This window comes from Suillus fuscotomentosus, assembly GCF_016647785.1.
Source record: "Suillus fuscotomentosus strain FC203 chromosome Unknown F5891scaffold_42, whole genome shotgun sequence".
NCBI lineage: Eukaryota > Fungi > Basidiomycota > Agaricomycetes > Boletales > Suillaceae > Suillus > Suillus fuscotomentosus.
In genome coordinates, this window is record NW_024539554.1 from 394,505 (window position 1) to 420,273 (window position 25,769).

At 48.9% G+C, this 25,769-nt stretch overlaps 8 protein-coding genes across 8 annotated transcripts; 3 read left to right on the forward strand and 5 right to left on the reverse strand.

Annotated features, from left to right (window-relative positions):
• Nucleotides 1–47: 47 nt before the first annotated feature.
• On the forward strand, nucleotides 48–1,932 carry F5891DRAFT_1045838 (major facilitator superfamily domain-containing protein). The gene is made up of 13 exons (XM_041362270.1): nucleotides 48–295; nucleotides 357–422; nucleotides 485–501; nucleotides 562–645; nucleotides 700–738; nucleotides 785–805; nucleotides 861–897; nucleotides 945–1,016; nucleotides 1,073–1,262; nucleotides 1,310–1,360; nucleotides 1,409–1,543; nucleotides 1,598–1,720; nucleotides 1,777–1,932. Exons 1-13 carry the CDS (start codon nucleotides 271–273, stop codon nucleotides 1,859–1,861), a joined length of 945 nt encoding a protein of 314 aa, XP_041223648.1. The 5' UTR covers nucleotides 48–270; the 3' UTR covers nucleotides 1,862–1,932.
• A 5,390-nt stretch (nucleotides 1,933–7,322) lies between these two features.
• On the forward strand, nucleotides 7,323–7,891 carry F5891DRAFT_1191376 (uncharacterized protein; the record flags this gene model as incomplete). Its single annotated transcript, XM_041367443.1, has 4 exons — nucleotides 7,323–7,365; nucleotides 7,433–7,485; nucleotides 7,540–7,658; nucleotides 7,708–7,891. 4 exons carry the CDS (start codon nucleotides 7,323–7,325, stop codon nucleotides 7,889–7,891), a joined length of 399 nt encoding a protein of 132 aa, XP_041223649.1.
• Nucleotides 7,892–8,649: 758 nt separating this feature from the next.
• F5891DRAFT_1191377 (uncharacterized protein) lies at nucleotides 8,650–12,502 on the forward strand (the record flags this gene model as incomplete). The annotated part of the gene is made up of 7 exons (XM_041367444.1): nucleotides 8,650–8,792; nucleotides 8,831–9,014; nucleotides 9,063–9,506; nucleotides 9,558–9,638; nucleotides 9,689–10,276; nucleotides 10,326–12,335; nucleotides 12,386–12,502. The coding sequence occupies 7 exons, from the start codon at nucleotides 8,650–8,652 to the stop codon at nucleotides 12,500–12,502; spliced, it is 3,567 nt and encodes a 1,188-aa protein (XP_041223650.1).
• A 73-nt stretch (nucleotides 12,503–12,575) lies between these two features.
• Nucleotides 12,576–15,115, reverse strand: F5891DRAFT_502519 (uncharacterized protein). Its single transcript, XM_041372053.1, has 3 exons — nucleotides 14,779–15,115; nucleotides 14,609–14,722; nucleotides 12,576–14,553 (listed from the first exon to the last, which is right to left on the reverse strand). The coding sequence occupies exons 1-3, from the start codon at nucleotides 14,923–14,925 to the stop codon at nucleotides 12,718–12,720; spliced, it is 2,097 nt and encodes a 698-aa protein (XP_041223651.1). The 5' UTR covers nucleotides 14,926–15,115; the 3' UTR covers nucleotides 12,576–12,717.
• A 63-nt stretch (nucleotides 15,116–15,178) lies between these two features.
• Nucleotides 15,179–15,686, reverse strand: F5891DRAFT_1045871 (uncharacterized protein). Its single transcript, XM_041362271.1, has 2 exons — nucleotides 15,310–15,686; nucleotides 15,179–15,251 (listed from the first exon to the last, which is right to left on the reverse strand). The coding sequence occupies exon 1, from the start codon at nucleotides 15,590–15,592 to the stop codon at nucleotides 15,365–15,367; it is 228 nt and encodes a 75-aa protein (XP_041223652.1). The 5' UTR covers nucleotides 15,593–15,686; the 3' UTR covers nucleotides 15,179–15,251; nucleotides 15,310–15,364.
• On the reverse strand, nucleotides 15,687–18,615 carry F5891DRAFT_1148932 (RNA ligase-domain-containing protein). Its single transcript, XM_041365081.1, has 5 exons — nucleotides 18,185–18,615; nucleotides 17,868–18,128; nucleotides 17,124–17,814; nucleotides 16,924–17,071; nucleotides 15,687–16,873 (listed from the first exon to the last, which is right to left on the reverse strand). The coding sequence occupies exons 1-5, from the start codon at nucleotides 18,488–18,490 to the stop codon at nucleotides 15,874–15,876; spliced, it is 2,406 nt and encodes an 801-aa protein (XP_041223653.1). The 5' UTR covers nucleotides 18,491–18,615; the 3' UTR covers nucleotides 15,687–15,873.
• A 671-nt stretch (nucleotides 18,616–19,286) lies between these two features.
• F5891DRAFT_1148936 (Got1/Sft2-like family-domain-containing protein) lies at nucleotides 19,287–20,075 on the reverse strand (the record flags this gene model as incomplete). The annotated part of the gene is made up of 5 exons (XM_041365082.1): nucleotides 19,898–20,075; nucleotides 19,750–19,841; nucleotides 19,515–19,693; nucleotides 19,383–19,464; nucleotides 19,287–19,331 (listed from the first exon to the last, which is right to left on the reverse strand). Exons 1-5 carry the CDS (start codon nucleotides 19,917–19,919, stop codon nucleotides 19,287–19,289), a joined length of 420 nt encoding a protein of 139 aa, XP_041223654.1. The 5' UTR covers nucleotides 19,920–20,075.
• A 43-nt stretch (nucleotides 20,076–20,118) lies between these two features.
• On the reverse strand, nucleotides 20,119–22,060 carry F5891DRAFT_1045879 (uncharacterized protein). Its single transcript, XM_041362272.1, has 2 exons — nucleotides 21,847–22,060; nucleotides 20,119–21,785 (listed from the first exon to the last, which is right to left on the reverse strand). The coding sequence occupies exons 1-2, from the start codon at nucleotides 22,012–22,014 to the stop codon at nucleotides 20,583–20,585; spliced, it is 1,371 nt and encodes a 456-aa protein (XP_041223655.1). The 5' UTR covers nucleotides 22,015–22,060; the 3' UTR covers nucleotides 20,119–20,582.
• Nucleotides 22,061–25,769: the final 3,709 nt, after the last annotated feature.

Sequence of the window (25,769 nt, forward strand, 5' to 3'; positions counted from 1 at the left end):
GTCCGTATATGGAAGAAACTCTCACAAATCGTTGGTATGGAGGGAGACGATATGGGTCGCAGGTCATAGGACTTGCGCAGCGCTCACACTAATTGTATCCGATTGATGTGGATAGTCACTGGTCACTGCTGGAGCCCCACTACGTTTCCTGATCCGAGATTGCCCCATGGCGATTCAAATCATTTTTGCTGACCTCCAATGCAATCATGGTCCGCAATATAAGCGTCGAATGGTTCTCAGGCATATAGACGCGTGTCCATCCTTTCCTGCATGGCACCTCCTACAGGAACTACCGGTGAGCACTGAACGCAGGTTCACTTTCAATGTCTGGACAGGATTGATTGAACGAAATGCAGGAACTCAACTCGGACGAAGGCAATGGGCCTTTGCGTTCGCTCTTGTGACGTCCTTGTTTTTTACTTGTGAGTCATAGGTCTCTTTGTGGTATTGGTACCGAAATAACGAAGTTCGCGGCGAACTGCAGGGGGCTTTGCCTATGGTGTATGAATTTCCCGCATTTGCAAATCTATTCCTCCAGCTGATCGAAACCTTCGATAACAGCTTCTTGATGTACTCAACGCACACTTCCAGACCGTATTTGGGATCTCAAAGCTTCAGAGCACGCTCTTACAATTAGCATACTTTGTAAGTGTCTGGTCCTTGGTGATAGCGCGATCGTTCTCGCTAATCGCAAGTTAGGGTGCCTATTTCGTGTGGGCACCATTCGCGGGTGTATTTGTGAGTCACATCAGTGTTTCCTTCGGAGCAATACTAATTAGAGCAGATGAGACGAGTAGGATACAAGGTGACTCTTAATCTGGAGATCCACGAATTAGATAACGAACAGCTTCCACTTATAGAAAGGCATTCATATCGGCCTTGGCTTGTACTCCATTGGTATTGGTATCCTCATCTGTAAAATACACAGACTTACCATTTCTTAGGTGCCGTATTCTTCTGGCCATCCGCGAAATACGAAACATATGGGGGGTTCGTCGGGAGTACATTCGTAATTGGTAATTCAACTCACAAGAGCTATATCACTATAATACTAATATCTTATCCTACCTAGGTTGCGGCCTCTCAACACTCGAGGTCGCGGCCAACTCCTACATATCTGTGCTTGGCACGCCTCAGTATGCTGCCGCCCGTTTGAACTTTAGTCAAGGGTTCCAAGGCGTCGCATCCTTTGCTGGACCTTTGATCGCTTCACGCTGGTTTTTTACTGGTGCCAATGCGACCAGTCTTGGCACTGTGCAATGGTCTGTCTGATAGCTTTTGTGCAAGTACCGTACTAAACTTTTATTAGGGTCTATCTTGCAGTTGCTGGCCTCGGCATAGTACTTAATATACTATTTTTGTGAGACCAATTTTTGCATGACGGAACGCCCGTCCTAACTTTCGACAGCTTCTGCAGCCTACCTGAAATCACAGAAGATGCTTTGGCTGAAGAGATAGATGAGGTTGGTATCACAGATGGCCAAGGACCTTTCTGGAAGCAATATCGCTGTATCTTTGGGTTTGTTGCCCAGACCGCCTACGTGTGCGTTTTTCTGGTTCTCTCCAGCTTGTGTAGTAGGCCTTAAATATACCACAGCGGTGCACAAGTAACCATCGCCTCTTTCGCCGTCAACTTCCTCGTTGAGCAAGGAGTTGGTATCGACCAGTCAAAGGCTAGCCAGCTCTTCTCGTTCTGCCAGGTCACGTTCACCGTAGGACGGTGAGACATGACACAATTTCTACCTTCATCGACATTCTGAATTCAATGGCTTACAGATTTCTTGGTGTATTGATGCTCAATTTTATCGACCCTGCCTTATTGCTAGCCTTCTATCAAGATATGACCCTTACACGTACTTAGCCTTTTCATTTTACATACACGAACACTCCTCCTACCATGCGTCATACACGTTTCCTATTGACTCTCCGTCCCAATCAAACGTATTAATTCCTCCTCTCGTCGAACAATCTCCCTCAGTCTTTTTGAACCAAGACTGAGGTGAGCTATCTTATTGACATCCCTACTCTACTCTTACTAACTACTACTCTACTAGTTCTGTTCTCGCCCTTAGGTATGGTCCATAGTTACCCTTTAGTCTTTTTGAACCAAGACTGAGTTCTGTTCTCGCCCTTAGTTTCTCTAGTCCGAGTCTCTTCACCTTTGATAGGTTATGAGCCCTGGCTCAGACTAGGCATACATTCGTTTCTCGCTTCCACTCGCCTTATCTGAGCCTCTCCGACCTTTTCCGAACTGGAACAAGGTCGCCCTCTATCCCCGCTTGACCTGCGGATCTTATCCATTCCCTTGCCGCCATCGCCGCCATTAACGCCTGTCGTACCAACTCGCTCGTTACCACACCCATTGAATCTTCCCATTCTATTGTCGCCATCGCCGACACATCGTTCGACACCTGTCATGTCCACCATATCGTCGTCCAACATCCGGATTCCAACATCTTTTCCTCACCCTCCTCTGGACGCCAATGGCTCCAACTACACCTCGTGGGTAACGACCATGGACCTTTGGCTCTCGCTCTTCAACCTTTGGCGCCTCCTTTCAGGAGATGAGAAGGGTCCTCCGCGCCCAACCAGAAGCACCACTGAGACTGAGGCTGACTTCAACAAACGCCTCGCGGCACATGATGCGAGCGCGGACGTCATTTCTTTCCGAGAACGCCAAAGCATAACCAAAGGACTCCTTGGTATGACGGTACACTCAAGTGACCTCATCCACTTCATGGGTGTCACTGATCCAGCCGTCATCTGGAAAGCGCTAGAAGACAAGTATCAGGCGTCTGTTGGCATCCGCTTTACGAGCCTCATGGGCCGTATCTTTGACCTTCCCAAAGCATCTGATAGCGACTCTCTTACCAAGACCATTAAGGAGATCACGGACATCAAGGCCCAATTCAAGGTCATTGAATCCATCGAATGGAAGTGCAACGAATATACCCTTGTCCAAGCGCTACTGCGTGCCCTTCCCGACTTCTATGCGCCGCTTTCCCAGCTCATACTCCATAGTGCTGACGCCAATACCGGGAAGCTAACGCTGGAAGGAGTCATCAGCCAGATCAGGAACTCGGAACAATATTATGCAAGTTTCGGCTCTGCAAACCCACATGCGCACCACACAGCCATGGCTGCTAGGGTGGCGAAAGCAGGTAAACCTACTGAGCGTGCCAAACCGAAGGATTTTGATGCCTCCAAGGGAGATAAATGGGAGTTGTCGTGGCGCTCGACGTGCGGATCTTGCAAGCGCACAGGCCATATCTGGAACAACTGCTGTGCTCGTCTAGCAAAATCCGACTCATCAAACACGTCAGCGTGCATTCCCCCCTCACCTTCACAAGGTACTGACATATCAGTTCCCCTACCAGGACAACCTGACGGCATTCCATCGTTTCTTCGTCTTCCTACACACTCTGCTAGTTTCTCTAATACGAGCACTATTTCTTTTCAATTCCACGTAGACTCTGCCGCCACCGCACATATGGAATCCAATCACTCCCTCTTCACTCGCTACAGAACTTACAACCCTCCATCAATCGTGAAACTTGCGAATGACGATACTGTTCTTGCCCCAGGTTGGGGATTCATCACGCTAGTGCTCGACGGAAGACATGAGTCTATCGAACTCCCTTTCCTCCACGTACCAGACCTACGGTGCACACTGATATCAGTGTCTGCTCTAGCGTCGGAGGGAATTTTCTTCGAAACGGATGCTGAAGGAGGACAAATGCGTCGTGCTGATAAGACTGTGATCGCACGTGTGGAATGCTCTGCCGGTCTATACTACCTTCGAGCCAAGCACACCCATACGGCCTTTGCCACCAGGTCCACCTCGGCTACGCCATTACCACTAGCTGTATGGCATGCACGCATGGGCCATGCCGCAAACTCCACCTTGCGCAAAGCTGAGAAGGTTGTATTAGGACTGTCACTTAACCTGTTAGACGAGTCTACAGGACCTGGTGACCACATTGACTGTCCGTCGTGCCTAATGGGCAAACAAAAACGATTGCCGTTCCCGTCTCATGCTCGACACCGTGCAACGCACGTCGCTGAACTTGTTCACACTGACGTTTGGGGACCCGTCAACACTGCAACCCCGTCCGGCGAAACATACTTTGTTGCCTTCACTGATGATTTTTCGCGTTATTCCACTATCTACCTCATTAAGCACAAGAGTGAGGTACACTCGCACCTTCTGCGATATATCGCCTGGATTGAAAACCAGTCAGGGCAACGAGTTAAACGCCTCCGCAGTGACAACGGTGGCGAATACGTCTCTCACGCTACTATTGAATTCCTGCGTAGTAAAGGAATTGAGCACGAACTTACGATGCCTCATACAGCCGAACAGAATGGTGTTGCCGAACGTGGACACCAGACCATTGCCACCCGAGCATTAAGTGCCCATCACCAGAGTGGTTTTCCTCGTTCGTTCTGGGGCCACGCCATCCTCAACTCAGTATACATCAAGAACTTCCTCCCGTCGTCAGCTACTGACAACAGAACGCCGTTTGAACTCTTCTATGGTGAACTACCAAATGTCTCGCACCTACGTCCGTTTGGCTGCCTCGCATATGCTCACATCCCAGACGACAATCGCCACAAGTACGACTTTGTTTCGAGACGGTGCTTCCTACTGGGGCACGTCAAAGATGCGGGATATCTTCTATGGGATCCAGCGACACGACAGACGGTGCGCTCTCGAAATGTCCTTTTTGATGAAAAATTCTTCTACGGCACACCCAACTCAGTTCTCTCGCCCCTCGTTGAATTACACAACCAGCGCATTGCAATGCAGCAGCCCACCCTCGCATTGCCACATGATTTGCCGATATCAGAAGACGGCTTCAGAACCACACGACCTGGAGAAGATGATTCCGGTATTACACTACCAGGACCCAGTACCGTTTCAGTGGGAGTACTTCCGACTTCTGCTCCTCTCATCCCCGAACCTCCACAGCCATTCCCGCAGTCGAACGACAATGTTCTCCCTGTCCCTGCTGAAGTTCCGGTAGAAACGGTACCATCTCCTGAGCCACGACGTTCGACACGTCAACGCATTGACGCGCGACCAGCAGTCCCGAAAACTGTTGCCATCCCAACAAAACATGTCCCAGTACAGCGGCGTTGGACTTATGTACCGGTCACTGTTGAGGAGGAGGTTGTTGAAGAAGAAAATCTTAGTATTAGTGCTACCCCCGATGTCACCATTGAGCACTCCGCGAAGCATGTATCCTTGGCGGACAGCAACAAGATTGATGGACGGAAGCTTCCCCCCAAAACGATAGCTGCCGCTCGCTTGTCAATGGATTCGGGTCATTGGGAAAGCGCAATGAATGAAGAGTTAGCTTCGTTGGGAGAAAAAGGAGTGGGTGTCTTAACACCACTCCCATCAGGGAGAAAAGCAGTCGGCTCACGGTGGGTGTACTCGCACAAGTATGACGAAAATGGCCAGATTGCCCGCCACAAGGCCCGCCTTGTTGCGCAGGGTTTCACACAGATCGAAGGACTAGATTACACCGACACCTTTGCTCCTGTTGCAAAATACGACACCGTACGTGCACTACTCTCCATGGTCGCTAAGTTTGATCTTGAACTTGATCAAATGGACGTGAAGACCGCCTTTCTCAATGGCGAGCTTGACGAAGAAATCTACATGCGTCAACCTCCAGGCTTCGAAGACCCTGAGCATCCAGATTGGGTCTGGAAACTCCTCAAGGCCATCTACGGACTCAAGCAAGCCGGTCGTCAATGGAACAAGACACTCGATGATTTCCTGCGAAAAGAAGGTTTTAATTTTGTTCGTAGCGAAGCAGACTATAGTCTGTATGTTTTACGAAAAGATGACAAGACCATCTGGCTCCTTGTTTACGTCGATGACATGTTGCTCGCATCAAACTGTCGGGATTTCCTTAACGGTTTCAAATCGGAGATGAGCAAACGTTTTGAAATGAAGGACCTTGGTGAAGCGCGTCATTTCTTAGGAATGCACATTACACGAGATCGCTCTAAGAAGCACCTTACCGTCAACCAATCCTCCTTTCTCGAACAGATTCTCAGTGAAACTCGGATGTCAGATTGTCGACCAGTATCTACCCCCATGGTTCCAGGGATCTCCTTGACGAAGTCATCTGCACCCCTCACTCAAGCCGAAATCCAACAATTTGCGCACATGCCATACGCGCGTGTCGTTGGGGAACTCAACTTCGCCATGCGCGTTAGTCGTCCCGATATTGCATATGCAGTATCGGCGCTGTCAAAATATCTGAGTAACCCTGGCATAGACCACTACCGCCAGCTTCACCATCTCCTTCGTTACCTTCGTGGATCCACACATCATTCCCTAACGTTTGGTTTGTCCAACCAAGGACTCATCGGTTATTCGGATTCTGACTTCGCGTCTGATAAAGACGACAGTCGCTCAATTGGGGGCTATGTCTACTTTCTTTTCGGTTCCCCCATCAGTTGGCGTTCCCAAAAGCAATCCGTCGTTGCGACTTCGTCTACTGAAGCTGAATACATCTCACTCTCTAACGCGGCCCGCGAACAGATCCATCTCAGCCAGCTGCTATGCGATTTTGGTCTTGACCTCTCGCTGATCACCCCCACCACGTTATATGGTGATAACAATGGAAGTCGCGCACTAACGAAAAACCCTCAATTCCACGACCGGGCCAAGCACATTCGCGTCCGCTATCACTTCGTTCGAGATCTGGTCAGCGACGGCACCATCATCATTCCCTATGTACCCACACATGATATGATTGCCGACATCTTCACGAAATCCCTACCACGAAAACTTTTCCGCAACCATCGACACTCGCTTGCTCTTCGTTCATCGTCAAACGAAGACCCAGTTAAATGAGCACGCCCGCGTCTCTAGCGTTTTGCGTTCGAGTGGGAGTATCAAGATATGACCCTTACACGTACTTAGCCTTTTCATTTTACATACACGAACACTCCTCCTACCATGCGTCATACACGTTTCCTATTGACTCTCCGTCCCAATCAAACGTATTAATTCCTCCTCTCGTCGAACAATCTCCCTCAGTCTTTTTGAACCAAGACTGAGGTGAGCTATCTTATTGACATCCCTACTCTACTCTTACTAACTACTACTCTACTAGTTCTGTTCTCGCCCTTAGGTATGGTCCATAGTTACCCTTTAGTCTTTTTGAACCAAGACTGAGTTCTGTTCTCGCCCTTAGTTTCTCTAGTCCGAGTCTCTTCACCTTTGATACCTTCTACGGATTTTGTTGTTCGTTGTTCTGCCTCTTGGTCTCTCAGCTTCCTGGGTATAGCGCTGTCGCATGTCTCTTCTGTCTGTTCTTCTTCGAATCCATTTGCTATCCTGTACGTCTCTTCCTTTTTTTGAGCTACACCTCATTTATCGTGTACTTTTAGTGTATCTTCACTCTAGGCACTAAGAACCTCGGAGTGCACACCAAGCGGGGCTCTGGTCTTATTGTTATGGTGAGTCCTCTCGTATTCTGGCTGTGCTCGATTCAAGGTTCTCACTAAACTCAGGGTGTTGGGGGAGGGGCTTGGTACCCACCTGCACAAGGTGCCCTCGCCGACGCAACAAATACCCGTCACTCGTATCTTGTCCCAGTGTCAGGTTACATCGCCATGACCATTTACGCTGTGTAAGATCCAGCATTTTTACAAGTTTGCATTGTTCTCAACTATATACAGCGGCCTTGTTGTCGACCAATCGAGGAAGAACGGATTCTCATTCCGTAACCGCGATGAGCTTACCAACAACTTGAGGCATACCTCCGATCACTTCTCTCCGACCGAGTCGCTCCCTGGTGATGCGAAAGGACGCTCGAGCAGTGAAAAGAAGGTGTTCAGTGACGAATTAGTCAGGGTCGCATGAAAATACCATCACAATAGAGGACGCACGAATACCATGGTCTCCTCGATCCGTATAAGCATCCATTACCCCGCAGATATTATTATATATCCATGTATTTAACGATGCCACTGCCATCCGGTGAGTATCCATGACGGATACCTGAATGACGTGAGTTTGTATGATATTCATCGTCGATGCCTTGAACTGCTACATGATCTACGATTCACTTGAATATTGTCGCTCAAGTTGACAGAAAACCCCTACCTTTAGAATGTATGGCCGCATGAGCTTCATGACCTTTGATATAGGCGGATCTGTATTTCTCGCAGTTCCAGCATTATCACTTTGTGGAGCAACCTCAGGCTCGCTGCATTCAAATTATCTCCCGGCTTCTGAAGAAGCGTCGGAGGCATACAGACACGTGCCCTTCCTTTCTTCGCAGTCCGAAAATGGCACATCCCGCAGGACGCGACGGGTAAGGGCCTCTGCGTTTGCTTTTGTGCACTTTTGAATGTCTTCGGGTTACGACCTAGTAGACTCGGAAGCTGAGATGTCACCGCACTAGTACAACTCGAGCCTTCAGCCTGAGAATGTCGCTAACTCTGTTTTCGGTCTATGTTATCATTTGTTTTATGTACATCGAAGCACCACCGTGACGGCTGCAGCTGTAATTGTTTTGCATCATGTGACTCAGTAATTTGTTTGGCAAGAGCCTCTGATCCAAACAACTTATCCTTTAAGCAATCGTGACGACTTGGATTTTGACTTCGGTTTAAATAATGCTACTACAATGGTGCACGCTCAGTCCTGCAGGCCCGTCCAAGCTCTCTGCTATCAGATTCTCGTCACCAAGCAGAGTGCATTCGATCAAGATATTTCCCACAGACGTGCAGCCCTTTGATCAGTGTCCAGACATCATTGCGTAAGTGCAACTATTCCTGATCATGCTGCGTGACATAGAGATAACCATATAGTCAGCCGCACAGAACCAAAAGCGTTCTTTCTTGACGTATATTTCAATGCCTACCCCGTGGGCTCACCGGTGGACGCGAAGCAGAAGCTCAAGGCACCTAATGCACTCATGCCAACCGTCATCCCATACGCAGGTGGTATAGTGGAATATGCAGTGAACATGGGCTCTGAGGTATTTTGAATGCCACTTATATATTGTCTTTTCCAACTTAACTCTCAGTTCGCGACTCGTTTAATGATTGTACGTGGAGACTTTGAAACAGTATCAATGGCAATATACGGCGATGTCGTTTCAGATAGCCCACCCAAGTCAACTACTTATTCTCCCCTCTCCTTACCCACCCATTCCTCTGTTCCCCTCGTGCCTGCCTTAGATGCTGCAAAGAGTAACGACCCAACCGCTCTTGCGAGGAATCTGCTGGCACTAATTCCCAATGCGCCCTCCCTTTCCCTCATCATCCGCCTCATGTTCTGCCTCAAGCAACCTAATGATGACTGGGAGCTCCCGGAATTTCCGCATCTTTATTCCGACCTGAACGAGGAGGAAATGGATATCGATTTAGATACTGCGTTCCGATCTTTGAGTCGTCCTGTGATGGATGACATTTCATCAGAGCAATTGCATCGATTTGCAAAGAAAGTCTTGGAGGCCGTCGGTCCCAGGGTACGAATCCCGAAGTCAATACCCACCTAAACCCATTAACTTGTTTCGTAGGACAATGCACAGTCATATCTCATTGCAGGCATTCTCTCTCGCTCGGCTTCGCAGACTCCTGAGTTTTCACAGGCTTTGATGGTAGGTCAATTCTTAGGCGCACAAAAATACTTGTTTTCACACTCTCGCAGCAAGCGCTCGAACTTGAGACGATATTTGACCCATCAACTTTGGATGAAGAGGCTTTACTCACACTTCTGGATGCAACAACAAATCCAGATATATCGCGGTTGTTGAAGGCGTCGTGGTTTCTTAATGTCCTACGAGCTGTCCTTGCGCCGCCGACAGTGACCCCCGAGATGAAGAAGGCTTGTCGACGGTTAAGTGATCGTGTAGGATCGTGGACAGTCTTTGATCAAGCGCTGTCCGGGGTTCCAGATGCAGATTACGCCAGGGCAGCACTGTTTCTAAAGGACATTGGAAAGGAGGAAAAGAGTTTTGGCATATGGCTGTCGTGTATCACCACTCACGAGGACCTTCTTGCGAAGATCAGAGATGCACCTGCATACGAGGGCGTGTATCCGCCAGATTTGATGTCCGGCTTGAAACCTTCTGAGGATATATCCCATTCGGAGTTCATGGCGTTCGTTAGAGCATATGTTGGAGTTGCTTCAGTGCTAGCTGTGTACGCCTGGTCGGACAGTCTTCCAAATTTACATTGTCGCGAGCGCACTCTGGGTGTTTTGCGCTTGTGGCAGGAAATTCCTGGATATCGTGCGGTATGTCATTCCTATCATTACTTTGCCCAACTTCTGACGAGTGTATCAGATCATCTCCCCCCTACTACTTCTACCCCAAATGACCTTCCGCTTGGAATGCATGACAATTGGGAATGACCCACCCACAACTGCAGGGATCAACGCTGAGTCCCTTCTTTACGCACTTGCAGCCAACCCGCAAAGTTTCCTCAATCCTGATTTCGTTCGCTGCGTGAGGAGCTGGGAACCATGGAGCTTAACATGGATCAACGAACGCGAACGAGCAGACATAGAGCGCGCCGCCGAAATCGCAGCCGAAGGCGTTGGTGGAGCCGTAGAAGAACTCGTTGCGTTTGCAAAAGAAGGTCACGACGCAATTTTGGATCAAGGCAGGATACGGGCTCTTAGGGTTGCTGTGGCTGTCATCATGCACACGCTAGAGGATAATACCGAGAGCGGAACCAAATGTGGCGACTGGACGGTGTTGGAGGCTGTGTGGGGTGAACATACGCATGGACTTTTGAATTATGCCATCGATGTGTTTACTCGTATCAGCGTGGAGGTGAAGCAAGGGTTCTCATTGACGCCTTCTCCATCACTTACGATTGGTCTTGAACCGCTCTTACTCGTGACGAACGAGAACCTCCTCATCATTGCGAGCTTATATGCATTCTCCATTACCACAAGCCGTGCAGTCCGGATGCTCGTGAGCGGCATTTTGGATATGTACAGCTGTGCTGATGTCGCATCCCACGAATCTGTCGCAAACAGCGCAGTACGGGATGCCGCTCTCCTTACCAAACATGCCTGTGCCAACGTGCTCTGTGCGTTTTCGAGGAACTTGCAAGATCAATCCAAGTGTGGCCTATCTATAGTTCTCCGCACGCTCTTTGAACAGGGGCTCCATTTTGATAATATCGATCCTACGAGAAGACTTTTGAGTGCTTTTTACCTGGTCCTTCGAGTTCTAGCAGATGATGGAGACCTACCCGTGGGCTGGATGCCCATTGTCATTCCTCAAATTCTAACACCCCTCACACTCTTCTTCCGTCATCTCGAACCCGCGCACAAGGTTCAACTGGTCCAGCGACTTGTCAACCTTGACCGGGGTGTGTTGGGGCTGGGTGACTTCCTCGTCCAAGGGGAGGTGAAGAGACTTGCTAGTTTTCTGAAGGTGATGGCCGAGAGAAGGGTTGTCGCGCAGTGGGAAGTGGGCGCAAGACTCGAGTTTGTGACAGGGCTCGAGTTTGTGGCAGGGCTCATAGAAGGTGAAGACGGCGACTGGTGTATATCCTCGTTATACCAATCGGAGTGGGGAACCGTTATGACCGGCTTACTCGAAGCCAACATCCATTCAAGACATCTTGGAATGATTGCCGGGCGGTTAGCTGAGAATCCAGAGTCACTAGGGATTGAGCTCAGGCTTTCAATCGTTGCTGTACTCTTGCGCGGTGTGCAGGTGCAAGAGCCGAGCGTACGCAGGATGAATGCCTTCGGCTTGATCTCTGCTGTCCTCGAGACGACCGACGAGAAAGACAGGGATCCCGAACGGCTGCTCTGGGAAGTAGGACACGCACTCGGCGCAATAGTAGAATCAAACGACAACCTCTCCTCCCTCGACTCCGAGAGCGTCGTCAACACACTCCTACTCCTCGATTCTCCCTCCCAATCCGATCTCCACGGGCTCACCTCCGAGCAATGGGTCAAGCTATGCACCCACCTGGAAACATCGTTACCACCCAACATGCTCCCTATGCTCCCCATCATCAAAGGCTTCCATCCCTTCCCATCCCCACCACCAACAATCTCATTCCTCCCATCGACCCTCACGATTCCCCTTTGCGACCTGATTTCGCTCCTTCAACCACCAGCTTCCCTACCCAGCACTCCACCACCAAAGCGCAAATCACCCAGCCAAGACGTCCTAGGCCTCGTGGCGATCTCCCCACCAACAGCAGTACTGCGCTCGCCAGCTGTTACAGGTCTCACAAAGACGTATACACGGAATGATTTTCGCGAGTTAAGGCAGTTACCAAGTGCAAGGCAAAATACGAGTAGGTTGCCGAGTATGCATGTCGATGTGGGTGTTTTTCTTTTTTTAGTACTCAGACATCTAACTACCGCATGCAGGATTTCCTCCAGGTCGAAATGTCATCTTCACCACTCGTTCAGCCTGTAGCGCCTTCGGGAGATATGTTGAATCTTTCCCCATCGTTTAACATGGGACAAGAGAATGGGTACATTTAGAATTTGGAAATGTTGTTGTTGTCGTCAGTGTTGTCCTTGTTGCTTTGGTTTTGAGTCGGATCATATTGCGTGCGTGCGGTACATTGTCCTTGTCCTAGTTCTTTGTTCTTGGAATGTAATGTGTAAGATAAGATATGTCTGTATACTACAATGCTACAAGCCCATGCACTGCCATAATAAATCATCAAGTCACGTCGCAGAATCAATAAATAAATCTAGCGTGGACGTCGTCTTCGAACGTCATGAGAAGAGGGGTGCGGTAGATCTGAGGCTGGGGATAGGGATTGTTGTGATAATGGTGGCAGCGAGCGGAAATATCGATCCATATCAGATTGGTCGAATTCTGATGGGGGCACAGGTGAGAACGGCGATTCCGGTTCCAATTCCAGTTCCGATGACGACTTGGTAGCCGTTGCTGTTGGTTTCAATACAACATCAGGCACCTTCGCCCTCCCACTCCCAATCCTATATATCCTCTTCCTCCTCGCCTTAACAACAGGTCTCTCACCCACCTGCTCCTTACTCAACGTCCTCGGAGGAACACTCCGTACCGTGAAATGAGCGAGCGGGCGTGTATAAGGTGATAATGTGTGGTTCGACTGGGATAGGGTGCTTAGTTGGGAGATGGTGTTGTTGAGAGCGGGGCGGAGGATGACGGGGTCTGGATCCGGGTCTATGGCGTGCGTGTGCGTGGTACTCCAGGTGTCGAAATGGTTTATATTAGAGGAGGAAAAGACGGAGAGGCGACGCGAGGAAAGGGGTGATTTGAGGGAGGTCTCTGCATTTGTGTTTGTGTTTGTGTTTGTGTTTGTGGCTGCGTCTGGGGGTGCGATGGAAGAGGGTGGGGTGTCGATGACGCCGCTGCTTGAGGAGAATTGGGTTTCGAGGCTAGAGGGAGTAATGGGGCGAGATAGGTGGGATTGTGTGGGGATATCGTATCCGGGCTCTGACCGTGTGTGGAGGCGCGGCACGCCATAAAGCGCAGGAGTAACAGGAAAATACGGGTTGAAGTTAGAATGCTGCTGATGAGAGGATAAGCGGGTGGGATGCGACGGACGGGACTGAGGGCCTGAGCGAACAGAGGTTGCATCTTGCAAATGGGATGTTTTTGAAGGAGTCTGAATCATAGATTGGGAATGGTATACTCGCGGACGGGTAATAGTGCCACCACCCACTGCAGGCAGCGTTTCGTATTCCGTGACAGGCTCCTCAACGCTAGTTGGGGGTGGTGAATACTCCGGTACTGAATCTTCCCAGTCGACAACATCGAATGAACCCTGCTCTTCTTCGCCTTCCAAGCTTTCGTCTTCTCCGGGCTCTTCAGCAAGATCTCCAAGACCCATGTTACGTGTGAAGAGGCGGCTGAAGGATGAGAAGACGCTCTTTGTTGGGAGCCCTTCTGGACGGAGGCCGTATGTTGGGTCAAAGATTTCTTGCTCGGGATTGGAGGAAGATGTGTCTGATACTGGCGGACTCATGTGGAAGGGAGTGGGGGAAGTTCGGATACTTCTACGAGCTGAACTTGATACGGAAGCACCTGATATGGAGCGTGCGCGACTGTAAGAGAGGGAGCCAAGGGATTGTTGGCGGAGCATGTGCAACCCGATACCAGAAATGCCAGGTGATATGTATGCAAGGTCAGGTGCAGAAACAACGTCGAAAGCTCGGGGTCGCGATATAGGTGCTCGCTTGTCGAGATATGGCGCCTCTACTTTGGCTTTTACCCACTGTTGACTGAGACGATGTATGATTCCCGGTAGATCCTCCCTGAACATCTGCCTAAGTTGGCCTTCGATCTCGCGTTGGATGAACTTCTGGATTACAGCGATGGAGTCGAATGTGCTATTTATATCTACGTTCTGGAGGGGATCTGTCTTGAATACGAGTGTGATGCCTTTTTGCTTTGAGACGACTAGGACGACATAAGAGTTGAGTTTGAAGTGGGAGAGGCGGAGGAGCATTGGAACTACAAGAGGGTCTTTGGCAGCCAGCATGCCACGAGAGCCTGTCATGATATGTATATCAGGTTGCTTGTGATTCAAGGGATTTGCCTGACGAAGAAATTGTTAATATGACGGAGCGAATGGGATACAAGTAGCTAAACACCTGCACTTTGGTCTTGAGTACGATATGTGCGTCTCCTGCGTAAGTGAAACGAAATATACCGCGAAAGTGGTCCATTGTCAAGTCACCGATATCCCGAATTTCGAGTTCTGGTGGCTGTCGGGTGGTATGAGGAGTGAGGTGCGATGAAGTTTGAACCGTGCAGAACCCACCTGCGTTCCCATTTCAAGTTCTACGACTTCAATCTTGTCAGCGATGACTGGCGGTTTGTTACCCTTGTTGAGGGCGTTATTGAGCATCTGGATAGCATCTGTGTGAAACTGGTCGGAAAAGCGTGGCCATTCGAATGTGAACGACATTTCTGTGTGTTGACTGCTGTCGTTTGCAAGACAGCCAGCATTCAAAAGATTCGAAGATGACCATAAGACATGGCCGTGGAATAGTGTCCTGAGCCCAAATTAACACTGCCATCCCCGAGGCCATGTAGCGTAAATTTGCAAGTTAACTAATTAGCACTAATTTACTTGTAAATTTGACGAATTTAACGGGTAAATGTGGTTCTACAGCCAGACTTTTGCATCCGGAAGTGCCTCTAACGTGCACCTCGGATTCACGTTTCGGGGTGTTTCATCCAGCAAGTCTCGCAGATAGGGAAGATGCAACTCCATATGTGCATTTGCCCCCACTGCAAGCAAGAAGTATGAGCCATCAACCTTGTCAAACTGGCTCGTCAGTCCACGTACCTCCGGCTTGTACACCTCATCCCAGTTGAACCACACATTATCGCCTTACACGTGCTCACCCGCCCATTTCCCGGTACAGTGTTCCTCTGAGGACAGTGAGTAAGGAGCAGGTAGTAGGTAAGAGACCTGGCGTTAAGGTAGACAGGAAAAAGATGTATGGGATTGGTATGGGAGTGGGAGTGGGAGGGCGAAGGTACCTGATGTTACACTGAAGCCAACTGGTTGGAACTGTCACTAGAACCAGAACCAGAACCAGAACCGCTGTTCTCGCCTGTGCCTCCATCAGAATTCGATTAATCTGATATGGATATATTTCCGCTCGCCACCACCAAACCCTTGTCCCCAGCCTCAGTTCTACCGCGCCCCTTTCGAAGACGGTGTCCACACTGAAGAAACGGCGTGCAAACTGAACGTGGACTGTAACTTAACGCTGAGCTCTCAGTTGCGTGTATTATTGAATTGGTGTTGATACAATTTAATCAATGGCGGGTTGGTGGGCGGGGGGGTACACGTTGTACGAATGGCTATGGGACTATCACTAAAAGAAACAAGATCATAGCATCTTCAATTAAACATTCCTTTGATTCTTCCTCGCGCTGTCAGCCCTTCAAGTTCGAGTGAGCCGATTCCTGATCTCTTCTCAAAGCGCCATGCTTCCACAAGAGCCCTCGCTTCAAAAGGGAGTACCTCAGGATCGCTTGTTCCAACCGTTATGTGCAAAGCATTTCGGATTTCCTCCGACAGTTTCGACACAAACTCACTCCCTTCCTGACCTGCAGAAGAGTGACTGTCTGGTGAACCGTCGAGCTCGAAGTCATCCACCGCAATGGCCATAATTCGTTCGTTCCAGACCAAATGACCGAGAGTGAAGGTGAACGAGGGAGGAAGTGCCATTTTATGGAGTTGTGAGCACCGCTTCCACAGTTCAATGGCATCGGGGAGGGATTTGCTGTGCACTATAGTGATATGGGGGCGCACAGTGACACGATGTCCGGCAACGAGGGTATTCCAGAACGCTTTCCCATTTTCTGGTACGTCTGATGCGTTTTCCATTTGTTTCCCAATGACATCAATGAGATCAACTTCCGGCAGGAGTCCGAAGTAGCGCGGCATAGGTTCTTCATCTTTCTTTTTCTTCTTTTCTTCTTGAGGCTTTTTTATCCGAGGCACGTAGTTACGGGCCTTGCACACGGCCTCGTCGATATCATCTGCACTTGGCTGTCGAAGGCCAAGGATGCCGACGCACGCAGCGACTGCACGGTCTACAGTTTGCTCAAGGGTATCTTCGATGTCCATTTCTATCCTCACGTCTACCTCTTCGTCGGAAAGCTCCTCTGAATCACGGATAAACTGCCATATGACGTCTTCGTGCGCCTTAGCCAGGGTGTCAGCACGAAGTTTCTGGTGCTTATCGCCACGCGCGAAAACTCTGTCACCACATATCCGATGGATTGTTGCTTGAGGCCGATCGAGCGACCAATTCAACGCGAGGAGACGAACAGGGGGGTCCATTTTGGCAACGGCATCGCGTAGGGAGTCACGATGTTGCCTGAGGTGGTTGTTCCTGCAGCAGGTTAGTACGAGTGGGATCACGAGATCCAGCATGATCCATACTTGTCGGCTATAACAATATCATGGTGCTCCAAGAGGTTGACGACATTCCTGATGAACGCGGGAGCGGATTTTTTCGCTTGTATATCGTCGCTCTGGGTGTGACCGAAATCGAAGAGAGAAGTAAGCGCAACGGAAACAGCGGTCTTACCTGTGAAGCAGAAACTGTAAAGAAAGGCACGAGACAGAAATTGGGTGCTCACCACACCCGGGAATGGCAACAGGCAAAATTATCGACTTCCCAAACTCCTTGGTGGTTGGTGGCGTCTCACTCTGTACGGCCAACCCCTTCTTCCCTTCGTCGGTCTCCATCCATTTCAAGAATCTCTCGCGAGTGGCGATGATGCCTTTGCCTTTCAAATATTCCGAAAACGCACTGGGATTATGCCTTATTTCCTTCTTTACCCATTCGACATAAAGGTGGGTATCCCTCCGCTTCAGCTTCGACTTCGGCAATTTGGCGTCGTTGAGCGATCCTTGTGTCGACAACAGAATTTTGGTGACTTCCCGCCAGTCGCGATACATCATGTACGGTTCATCAAACTTTACTTTGAAAAAGAAAGAGGATCCTGTTGGGTAAGGAGGACGCGCATTGCGAGTGGTAGACTCCTGCTTTGGATCGATGATGTGCGTACGGACTACAAATCCCTCAAGTGCTTCGCCGTTCCATTTTCCAGTTTTCGCAATATCGTCGGTGAAGGATTTCACCTCTGAAATCGAGTTCAGGGTGATGACAGGCGTCTTTATAAACCCCCATTCTTCTGCGAATGCGTCGACCGTTTTTGTAGGCATAGTATGAAATCCTTTCGAAGTCTCGTTGATTCCGTGGAGATGTAGACCCGACTTCTCGGCAGAATAAGGAAGTATATGCTCCTCGAAGCTGTCGTCACAAAGCTGTGAAGTATAGTTAGCTCGAGAACTTTTGCTTGCTTGTATGCATCACATACCTCGGCGATGGCTGTCCATTGCTTATCCCACAATCTCGATGCCAGCTGTTCCTCGGTTTTGCCCTTTTCTTTCAAGTGCTTCTTGAGCCACCGACGACCAACCTCTGAATGTGTTTCTGATACCCCTTTCATCGGTCCCAGCGCATGTTTGGACGTGACGATCAGCTTCGAAGGAGAAATGGAAGCAACAAATATGATGCATCCGTTAGATTTGAGTGATAGCGTATATGTGGGTCCTGTATGTAAGGAGAGTGTTGACCACTGCGAACGAATTCCAATGAGATGATGTCGGGCGGTTTGACATGGAGACAACTCACATCGGTCCACGGGACCTCACCGATGTTGAAAAACTTATCATATCCCCGAGCTACGATTTGGTACTTTTGCTCTCCATTAGGATCATCTCCACGTGGAAGTTCACGGCTGAATAGACCTCTCGCTAGCGTTGGAAATGGCGATGGAACGTCATAATACTTGAACTCATTCATCTTCCAGCTTCGAACAGAGATGGAAGGATCCGAAGGCGTGGTATACACCGTTGATCGTACTAGCTTGGGCGACTTCTTTGAGAGTCGGTGTAGATCATCGATGAGCTGAGAATCCTCCGCGCGCATGCGAGTCATAGTATGTGCCTGCAAAATGCAGGTGATATAACAATGGAATGGCAAGGACTCCGACTGAGGATATGTGGTAGGAAATGGCTGGTCTTCATTAAGATTGTGCGCTTATAAGCTTACATAATTAGCTTTACTTGGCACACCTAGTCAGATCTAGTCAGATTATCTGACTAGATCTGACTCAGATTCCAAGCCGTCGCCGTTTGCAATTACTTCACGCTGATTTTTCACTAGTGCTAATGTGACCGGCCTTGGAACCGTACATGGTGGCCAGCCACAGTGGTCTGTCCATGTTAGTATCTATGCTCGAGCCACACTATAATATCTTGAATTCAAGGTCTGTCTCACAGTTGCTGGCTCCGGCATAGCACGTCATATCCTATTCATGTAAGAGCAATCTCGGCACGGAAGATCAGTTCTCACCGACACCCTCGATAGCTTCTGCGACCATTCATGCCGTGTAGGTAAGCTCACATTGTCCTAACCTCTATCCAGCGGTATTGTTGTTGAATCAGACGAGGAAGGGCGGATTCACATTCCGCAACCGTGATGAGCTGTCCGCCATGCGTGTAGCTGAGATGACGCTGAAGTATGCTCGAACAGTGAAAAGAGAACATCCAGTGACGAATTGATTGTGGTCGCATGAGAAGTTCGACCATGATGGAGGAAGAGTATAACCATGACCTCCTTAATCAGTATAAGACACGCTCAGGAATTGTCTCATGGACATGTATTGAGACAACCGTTTGTAAATGCCGCTGTAATTCTGAATGTCTAATGTTGGGCGAGCCTGTTCGCTGTGTCACACAGCCGATGTCCTTGAACCCGCTATACGATCCACGATCTGCTCCGGTTAGTTTAACTCGAACGTTCAGCGACGTTGATAAATGACACTTACAGGTCGAATGTATGGCAATGACAATAGGTTGCCAATGAATGGCAATTGACGCAGGAATGTCACGACCACGGGAAAGAAGTCACTGAACCTAGCTATTAGATCAAATTCTTCGTTATGAGATGTCCCACGTACCCAAACAGGTTTAAGAAGCCAAATATCTCAACAATCATTCCAATGAATGCATACTTCATGAACACGAGCAGAATACCGCCAATGAAGCATGCTGTTCCTCGAAGCTTTTGCTTTCGCGCGAAGAAGTAGAATGTCTTCTGAGGGCCAATAATCAAGGTAAGACCGGATAAGAAGAGCATCTGTGCAAGAGCTTGATGTGAGCAAAAAATGGAAGGCGGGAATTGGGGTTACATACATTTCCTAGCGCTAGCAAAGCAGCGTCGAAGAACAACATGACACCAAGGAACATGAATAGTGTCCCGAAGGTCGTAAGGGCCACGCCAATTTCTAAGATCATGATTCTCATTCAACAACCAGAGCAGACAGAGCTTGGGTAAACTGACTTTGCGCATCAGACAACCACATGTCTCCAGAATTCAAGGTGTATTATGCAAGAACTTCTGGAATTTTTGAAAGCGTAGCTATCGCTGGAGAGAACGGTGGAATGAGAACTAGACTGCGTGGCGAGCTGTGTCCTGGCACTGGACAGGTTTGTGAATGCGCGGAAGCAGTGTGTGCATGTGACTGACACGTCACATTGTTTGAAGTTCTACTTACATCAACGTTAACATTATTATGTAATGGCATTGTGTAGCCTACTACTTGGCATTATAGTCTTAATGGTATGAGGACTAGGCTACTATCTTCGAGGGAGACGACTAGTACTTAGGCCAAGTGTTCTACATAGGATTCAGATTGCCTTGTAATACTTAGTAAGGACATTCAGGTTCAACGATCTTTTGCTATTGCGATGGCAAGAGATCATCTGGACAATGAACATAGCCATGACTCTAAAGAGATAAAGACGTCGAGACACCAAATGATAGCTTTGAGTACACTGGGACAGTAAATGGTATCGTATTGTCCACAACGGTACACAAGTCGGGTGCAATGACGAAAGAAAAATTGATGATAATGGTATGTATAGATCTGAAATATCGCTCAGTTTAATAAATGAGGGTGAACGAGGAGACGTGTCACGGACATTCTACCAGTCAGTTAAAATCCAAAAGCACCAGTATGGGCGCCTCAAACACTCTCTCCGCGTCGTTGTTGCTCCTTGGCGGCAATAACTCTATCATACGACTCCCTCAACGGACTTCGGTGCGCAAGGATGGACACATGTGCACTGAGGTAGGGTGGTGGGAGTAGCGGGTGCACAGTTTCAAGGTTGGTGTACAGACTAGCTGCAGGAAAGTGCGAGGTATATTGCGGTGTTGACGGACGGGTGGTGGGAAGTTGTGCAAGTGATGACAACGCTTGTACAGAGCTCGATGAAGTTGATGACATGGATGACAGGGTACGAGTGCGGTCATGTACAACCTTGAATTGGAGTGGTTGGATATGTGCTTGACTCGGAAGAGTGACCACCGAACGTGCGGATGATATTGATGTCTTGCGATTAGGTGGTAGAGCATGCGCAGTCTTGATACTAGATGGCGAAGTGCATATTATATCCTCCGTATCATAGGTCTGAGTACCGGATATGTGCGCTGGAGCAGCTTCGGATGTGATGGTGAGTGGAGCGAGAGGCACCATCCGTGGTGTCACTGGAGCTGCATGGCCATATGACTGACCTCGGATAAGTGGATGTGGGCGTAATGGTGCATCATTTCTGCTTGTTGTTGAATGAGTAGATGGTGGGCGTGTGACTGACTGGCGTTTGTGTGGACGTGAGCGATGAATAGGCGAAGTGTTCTCTGAACGAGTCTCCATGATACGGCGCTCAGGAGAAGGGTGCTGAGCGAGATTGGACTGTTTCACTGGATGTCTAGATGTGGCTAGTGCTGGAGCCGGTGATGCACGTGCAGCTGACACAGCTACAGCTGATAACGCTCGAGCTGGTGCATCGGGGGGACGGATGGTAGGCACCCGTGACATAGAAGGCGGTAGTGCTCTTGGAGTTTCCGGTCGATGTATGAGTTCATCAATGGGCGGAGCCGCGGGGAGCGAATGTTTGTGCGTCTCGACCGGTGTCCGGGACCTGCCACTGTCGGAGCTCACACTGCTCGGAGTCGCTGCCCCGCTCTCGCTAGAGATCCACTCATCGTCTTCATCCGCACTTTGGCTAGCGATAGTAAATCCAGCTTTAGGTTTGCCAGTTGTCGTTGCCTGCCGCTGGTTTGAGGGAGGTACATGCCGCTGTGTTTGAACTGGTAGCTGCTCCCTTGAAGCAAGATGTGTCGAGCTATTTACTCGAGGAGGATAAGGCGAAGTATTTCTTGAATGCGACTAAACGAGAGGGATCACGCGGTTCAGCCAAATTTGAGGGGTTAGTATTGATGGGACGCACGTCATGAACTAAGCCGTTTTTCTTCGTTCTTTCGGCTTGCTTCGCTGGAGCAGGATCCTTCTGCGTGAAGTGAAGGTTCAGTGCTGCTTTGGAGGAGCCCCCCGACGATGAACGGGAGTGTGTACGGGGGAGGCCCGTTGCGCCAGCGCGGTGAGCTTTGGGAGGCATGTAAGAAATCAAGTAGAATTATTGGGTCTCCGCTAAGTGATCACTGTAATTTGCAGTCCCGACAACAAACAACAACCATAGACCATGCCCACTGGGGGCCAACGGACGTTTTGTTCCTTCAGAATGGTACTTGGGAGTTTGAGGCTTGTGCGAAGCATGTGTGGGTTCATCTATCACCACGCCCTTCATGCCACCTCAGGGCTGCTGAATATCGTGTCCGACACAACTTTTTAGGCCCCGAGTTTGCATTTCTGTATGCATTTTCTCTGTGAAAAGGTCATCAGGAAAGCCAACGTCTGCTTCATGACATGAAGCTGTTCGACGCTTGTCCCACCTGCCACTTACAATAGCAAGTATATGATCCAAGGCTGAAAGGCACAAGTCTGTAAATAGCTACTGCCCGAATATTCTATCACAGGACGAACACCGGGAATCGGAGAAAGTTCTCCAGTTCCATTAGGTGCGTTTCGATCCTCATCGTCTGGCACGGATATCTAATATCACGTAACTATCACGTAGGGGGAGATCCAATTGAAATCCTTTATCCTTCTATCTCCCAGATCATAACTGTGAATCGTAACAGTGAAACAACAATACCCCAGGCGCATCGCAAAGCTGAGGGAAAGACCCGTAGAATGATTTCGGGTCGGACGTCAGGATTGCTTTTTTGAATGCATCAGACAGTATCGCATCTGAGTTTTTCGGTTATTGAATCCCGGCGTACCCATCCGTATTCACTAGTCGCTGCGTTTGCCCTTTGCGGCACTGTCGCTCTTATTTTGGCCCTCATCATTACGAGGCGGTCCAAAGTCTCTCCCTGCGACAGGCAACCCCTCCATATAAATATCAGTCCTTTGTTGGCATATACAGTCTGGAAGAATATATACGGTGGGTCTACATATACCGATGATCAGAGAATCGACCGACATTTTTCAGGTGACCTGATCCGTGTTGTATTGGTACTGGAAGTGATTGTATACTCCTTTCTAATCTGAGCTGCAGCTCATGTCTTTTCGCAGTTATGTCGTGGAGCGGAGCATGATTGTGTTACGCTATGAATCAGTACCAGGATCTCATAAAATTTTCCATCATGTATTGAGGCAGATTCCTCACTTCGCCAGCGTGATATCCACTTGCACAGAATCCGGACCCCTCAAGGTTTCGAGGCACGTATTCACGTTCAGGGGCTAGTAATCATGTATAGCATATGCTGATGCCTGAGCAGCTTTATCGCAGTAAATATCAATATCATGGGGATCACGGTTGTATACGAAATGCAGTCGGCAGAGAAGACTTGTTTCTGCCGTCGCGCAATCGGTCAAAACCCTTACGTACGGGTAAACTCCTCAGAGAGCGGCCATTCTCTCAGCATTTCCTTTTCATGAGTTGACATTGATCATATCAAGTGTAGGCTGGGGGGTTCTTCAGTTCGACTTATCGCCGCCTGGTTTTCCGGTGCAAGCGTTATGCATTGATGCATTGTACTCAAGAAAGTCGATTTAAAAGGTGCTTGATGTACCTTTCGAATTCGCCAAATTGAAGATCGTGACTACTCTCACAATTTATTACAGGTAAAAAAACATTGTAGCTGATTTGATTGAGGAAGCGTGGACTACTCCACAATCTATGGTGTCTGACTGCTTGGCGCAAATAGGCGAGAAAGATGACCTTGAACCACGGAGTTCGCAATGAATACGGCGGCGGCGGCGGCGGCCTCAGGCTACATCGGTGAGCGCTACCAAACCCTTTCTTCCACTGCCTCAATATTTTACCTGTTCCACTTATAGCCGCTCCATCCAGAAGTTCAGGCCAAGCCCAGTCCGAAATTGACACTGTTGTAGTAAGTTCGATGAGGCCGAAATACTTCAAAGACAGACCTCCATTGCCTTATGATGAAGCTATCATTGGAGACATGCTAAGCTGGAACACCGTAATACCACTATCACAGGTATGTGTCATCACATCAAGAGTTGATCATTTATTACTCTGGTCAGGGATCCCTCATACTACGTTAAGTGAGGATACAACTCAGGGCTACTTGATACCAAGGGTTTGTAATTGCACATTCAGCGATGGATCTCACTGACTCTGGCAGGAACATAGGTAATCATTATTTACTGGTATGCGGTTTTTCCTTTTCGTTCTGAATGCAAACACGCCTTCTTGCAGGGAGATGAGAAGAGGTATCTTGATCCAGATAAATTCTGACCCGAGAGGTACTTTGGCTTAGACGTGGTCAGGTCACTGAATTTGGATCCAAACACGAACGAACTGATGTTCGGCTTTGGGCGAGGCAACGGACGCTCCCAACGGAAGACGAAGAACGACGTGTTAACTTTGGACAGGTCCTGTATGGTATGTTGTGAGCTGCTACCTCGCAACGTTTTGTATAGAGAAGGCGAAAAGTGTCGATAGCTGTGGGATTAGAGCTTACAACCGGGATGGCGATGTCCGTCGATTATGTTGACCTTTCTGGTTTTGCGAGCTCATCCAGTTCAGTTCCGTTGCGCATTTGTATGTCGTTCTGTGCAAAAGGAGAAGTTGATCAGAGAAGGCACTTGACCGACCCCTGACTGACAAGCTCAGTTTTTTATTTCACATAGCACTTTGCAATGCGGGATGAATGGCAACTCCCATTGCTTCTAAACCCGACACCAGACAAAATAGGTACGGTCCAAAAGTAAGCACCACGACGATGCGTCTCGCAATGAGACAAGTTTACTATATTCAATTTCATAACTACGATTCTGGATACCTATCAATAATGACCGATAATCCGCACTCACAACGGACCGTGCCGCATTGACGTTGCTGCCTGCAATCAGCTGCAATCGTTCCACTAAACCTCTCGCATATGCCAACTTCGTCTGAGATAGCAACGCTCGGTTCGACACCGAGAACGTGCTGGAACGCGGGCCTGGATCTTGTACCAAAAAAGAAAGCTTTTTGCCCACGTGGAAATGGTAGTAGCATCTCTTCGCCGCAGCGCGTATCAGGTATATCGGAGCTAAGCTTGAAGCATTCTGCCTAAGAATATCAATCAGTACGGGCGGTGTAAAAGCAGTACAGCGAGGAGGACTCGGGCTTACTATCCGTATCCTCTTGGCTTCAAACACTGCCAACGTTAACGGTCATCGTCGCCGAGGTCTGTCTAAATTAACCAGTAGGACATTTGTAAGAGATAGGTGTCTGCAGTAAGTATATGGACTTTTGCGATGTCTTCGTCCTGGTGTGCTGGATGATCAAGACTCGCTTTGGTATCTGCGAGTAATCTGGTGCACTATATAGTAATCATTAATGAGACAATGAAACCACAAAAACTACAAAATAGGAACTGACAAGGGGGCTCTCGCGGTAAAACCGCACTGTCTGCATAGATGCCTCGAGTTCCTCTGAATCCCAGGTCCATATGCGATATTCATTATATCGACCGTCGGATGGTAAATGCCATTTATGTGGAGGGTCTGATGCCTTTTCGCTTATTTGATGACCGCGTTAGACGTAAGGAGTGTGCACCATAAACGAAGTTAGCAACCGACAAAATATATTGTCTTGCAATATTTCAACTCTCATGCCCTCAAGACAGACGTCCACCTCGATAGCAACTATCTTTGTGGCGGTTAAATTTCGTCGTCATTTTCTTTCGGACTGCCGCGCTGTATGCCACATCGCCTTAGGCCATATGCTTCCGCCGTATCGGGCCCAGGAAGGCCAGAGCTGCGTAACAGCAATTATACGAGTACCTGATTGATAAA

Excerpts from the sequence above, each read along its gene's own strand:
- F5891DRAFT_1045838 (XM_041362270.1), top strand. The coding sequence starts at position 271 with ATGGCACCTCCTACAGGAACTACCG. Across the intron at positions 898-944 it reads CCTTGGCTTGTACTCCATTG|GTGCCGTATTCTTCTGGCCA; the intron begins GTATTGGTATCC and ends ACCATTTCTTAG. Across the intron at positions 1,544-1,597 it reads GTTGCCCAGACCGCCTACGT|CGGTGCACAAGTAACCATCG; the intron begins GTGCGTTTTTCT and ends AATATACCACAG.
- F5891DRAFT_502519 (XM_041372053.1), bottom strand. The coding sequence starts at position 14,925 with ATGTCGTTCACATTCGAATGGCCACGCTTTTCCGACCAGTTTCACACA. Across the intron at positions 14,723-14,778 it reads AACTTGAAATGGGAACGCAG|CCACCAGAACTCGAAATTCG; the intron begins GTGGGTTCTGCA and ends ACCACCCGACAG. Across the intron at positions 14,554-14,608 it reads TACTCAAGACCAAAGTGCAG|GCAAATCCCTTGAATCACAA; the intron begins GTGTTTAGCTAC and ends TTTCTTCGTCAG.
- F5891DRAFT_1045871 (XM_041362271.1), bottom strand. The coding sequence starts at position 15,592 with ATGGAGGCACAGGCGAGAACAGCGGTTCTGGTTCTGGTTCTGGTTCTA.
- F5891DRAFT_1148932 (XM_041365081.1), bottom strand. The coding sequence starts at position 18,490 with ATGACTCGCATGCGCGCGGAGGATTCTCAGCTCATCGATGATCTACAC. Across the intron at positions 18,129-18,184 it reads GTGAGGTCCCGTGGACCGAT|TGGTCAACACTCTCCTTACA; the intron begins GTGAGTTGTCTC and ends ATTCGTTCGCAG. Across the intron at positions 16,874-16,923 it reads GATATTGTTATAGCCGACAA|GAACAACCACCTCAGGCAAC; the intron begins GTATGGATCATG and ends AACCTGCTGCAG.
- F5891DRAFT_1045879 (XM_041362272.1), bottom strand. The coding sequence starts at position 22,014 with ATGCCTCCCAAAGCTCACCGCGCTGGCGCAACGGGCCTCCCCCGTACA. Across the intron at positions 21,786-21,846 it reads AAAACGGCTTAGTTCATGAC|TCGCATTCAAGAAATACTTC; the intron begins GTGCGTCCCATC and ends CCTCTCGTTTAG.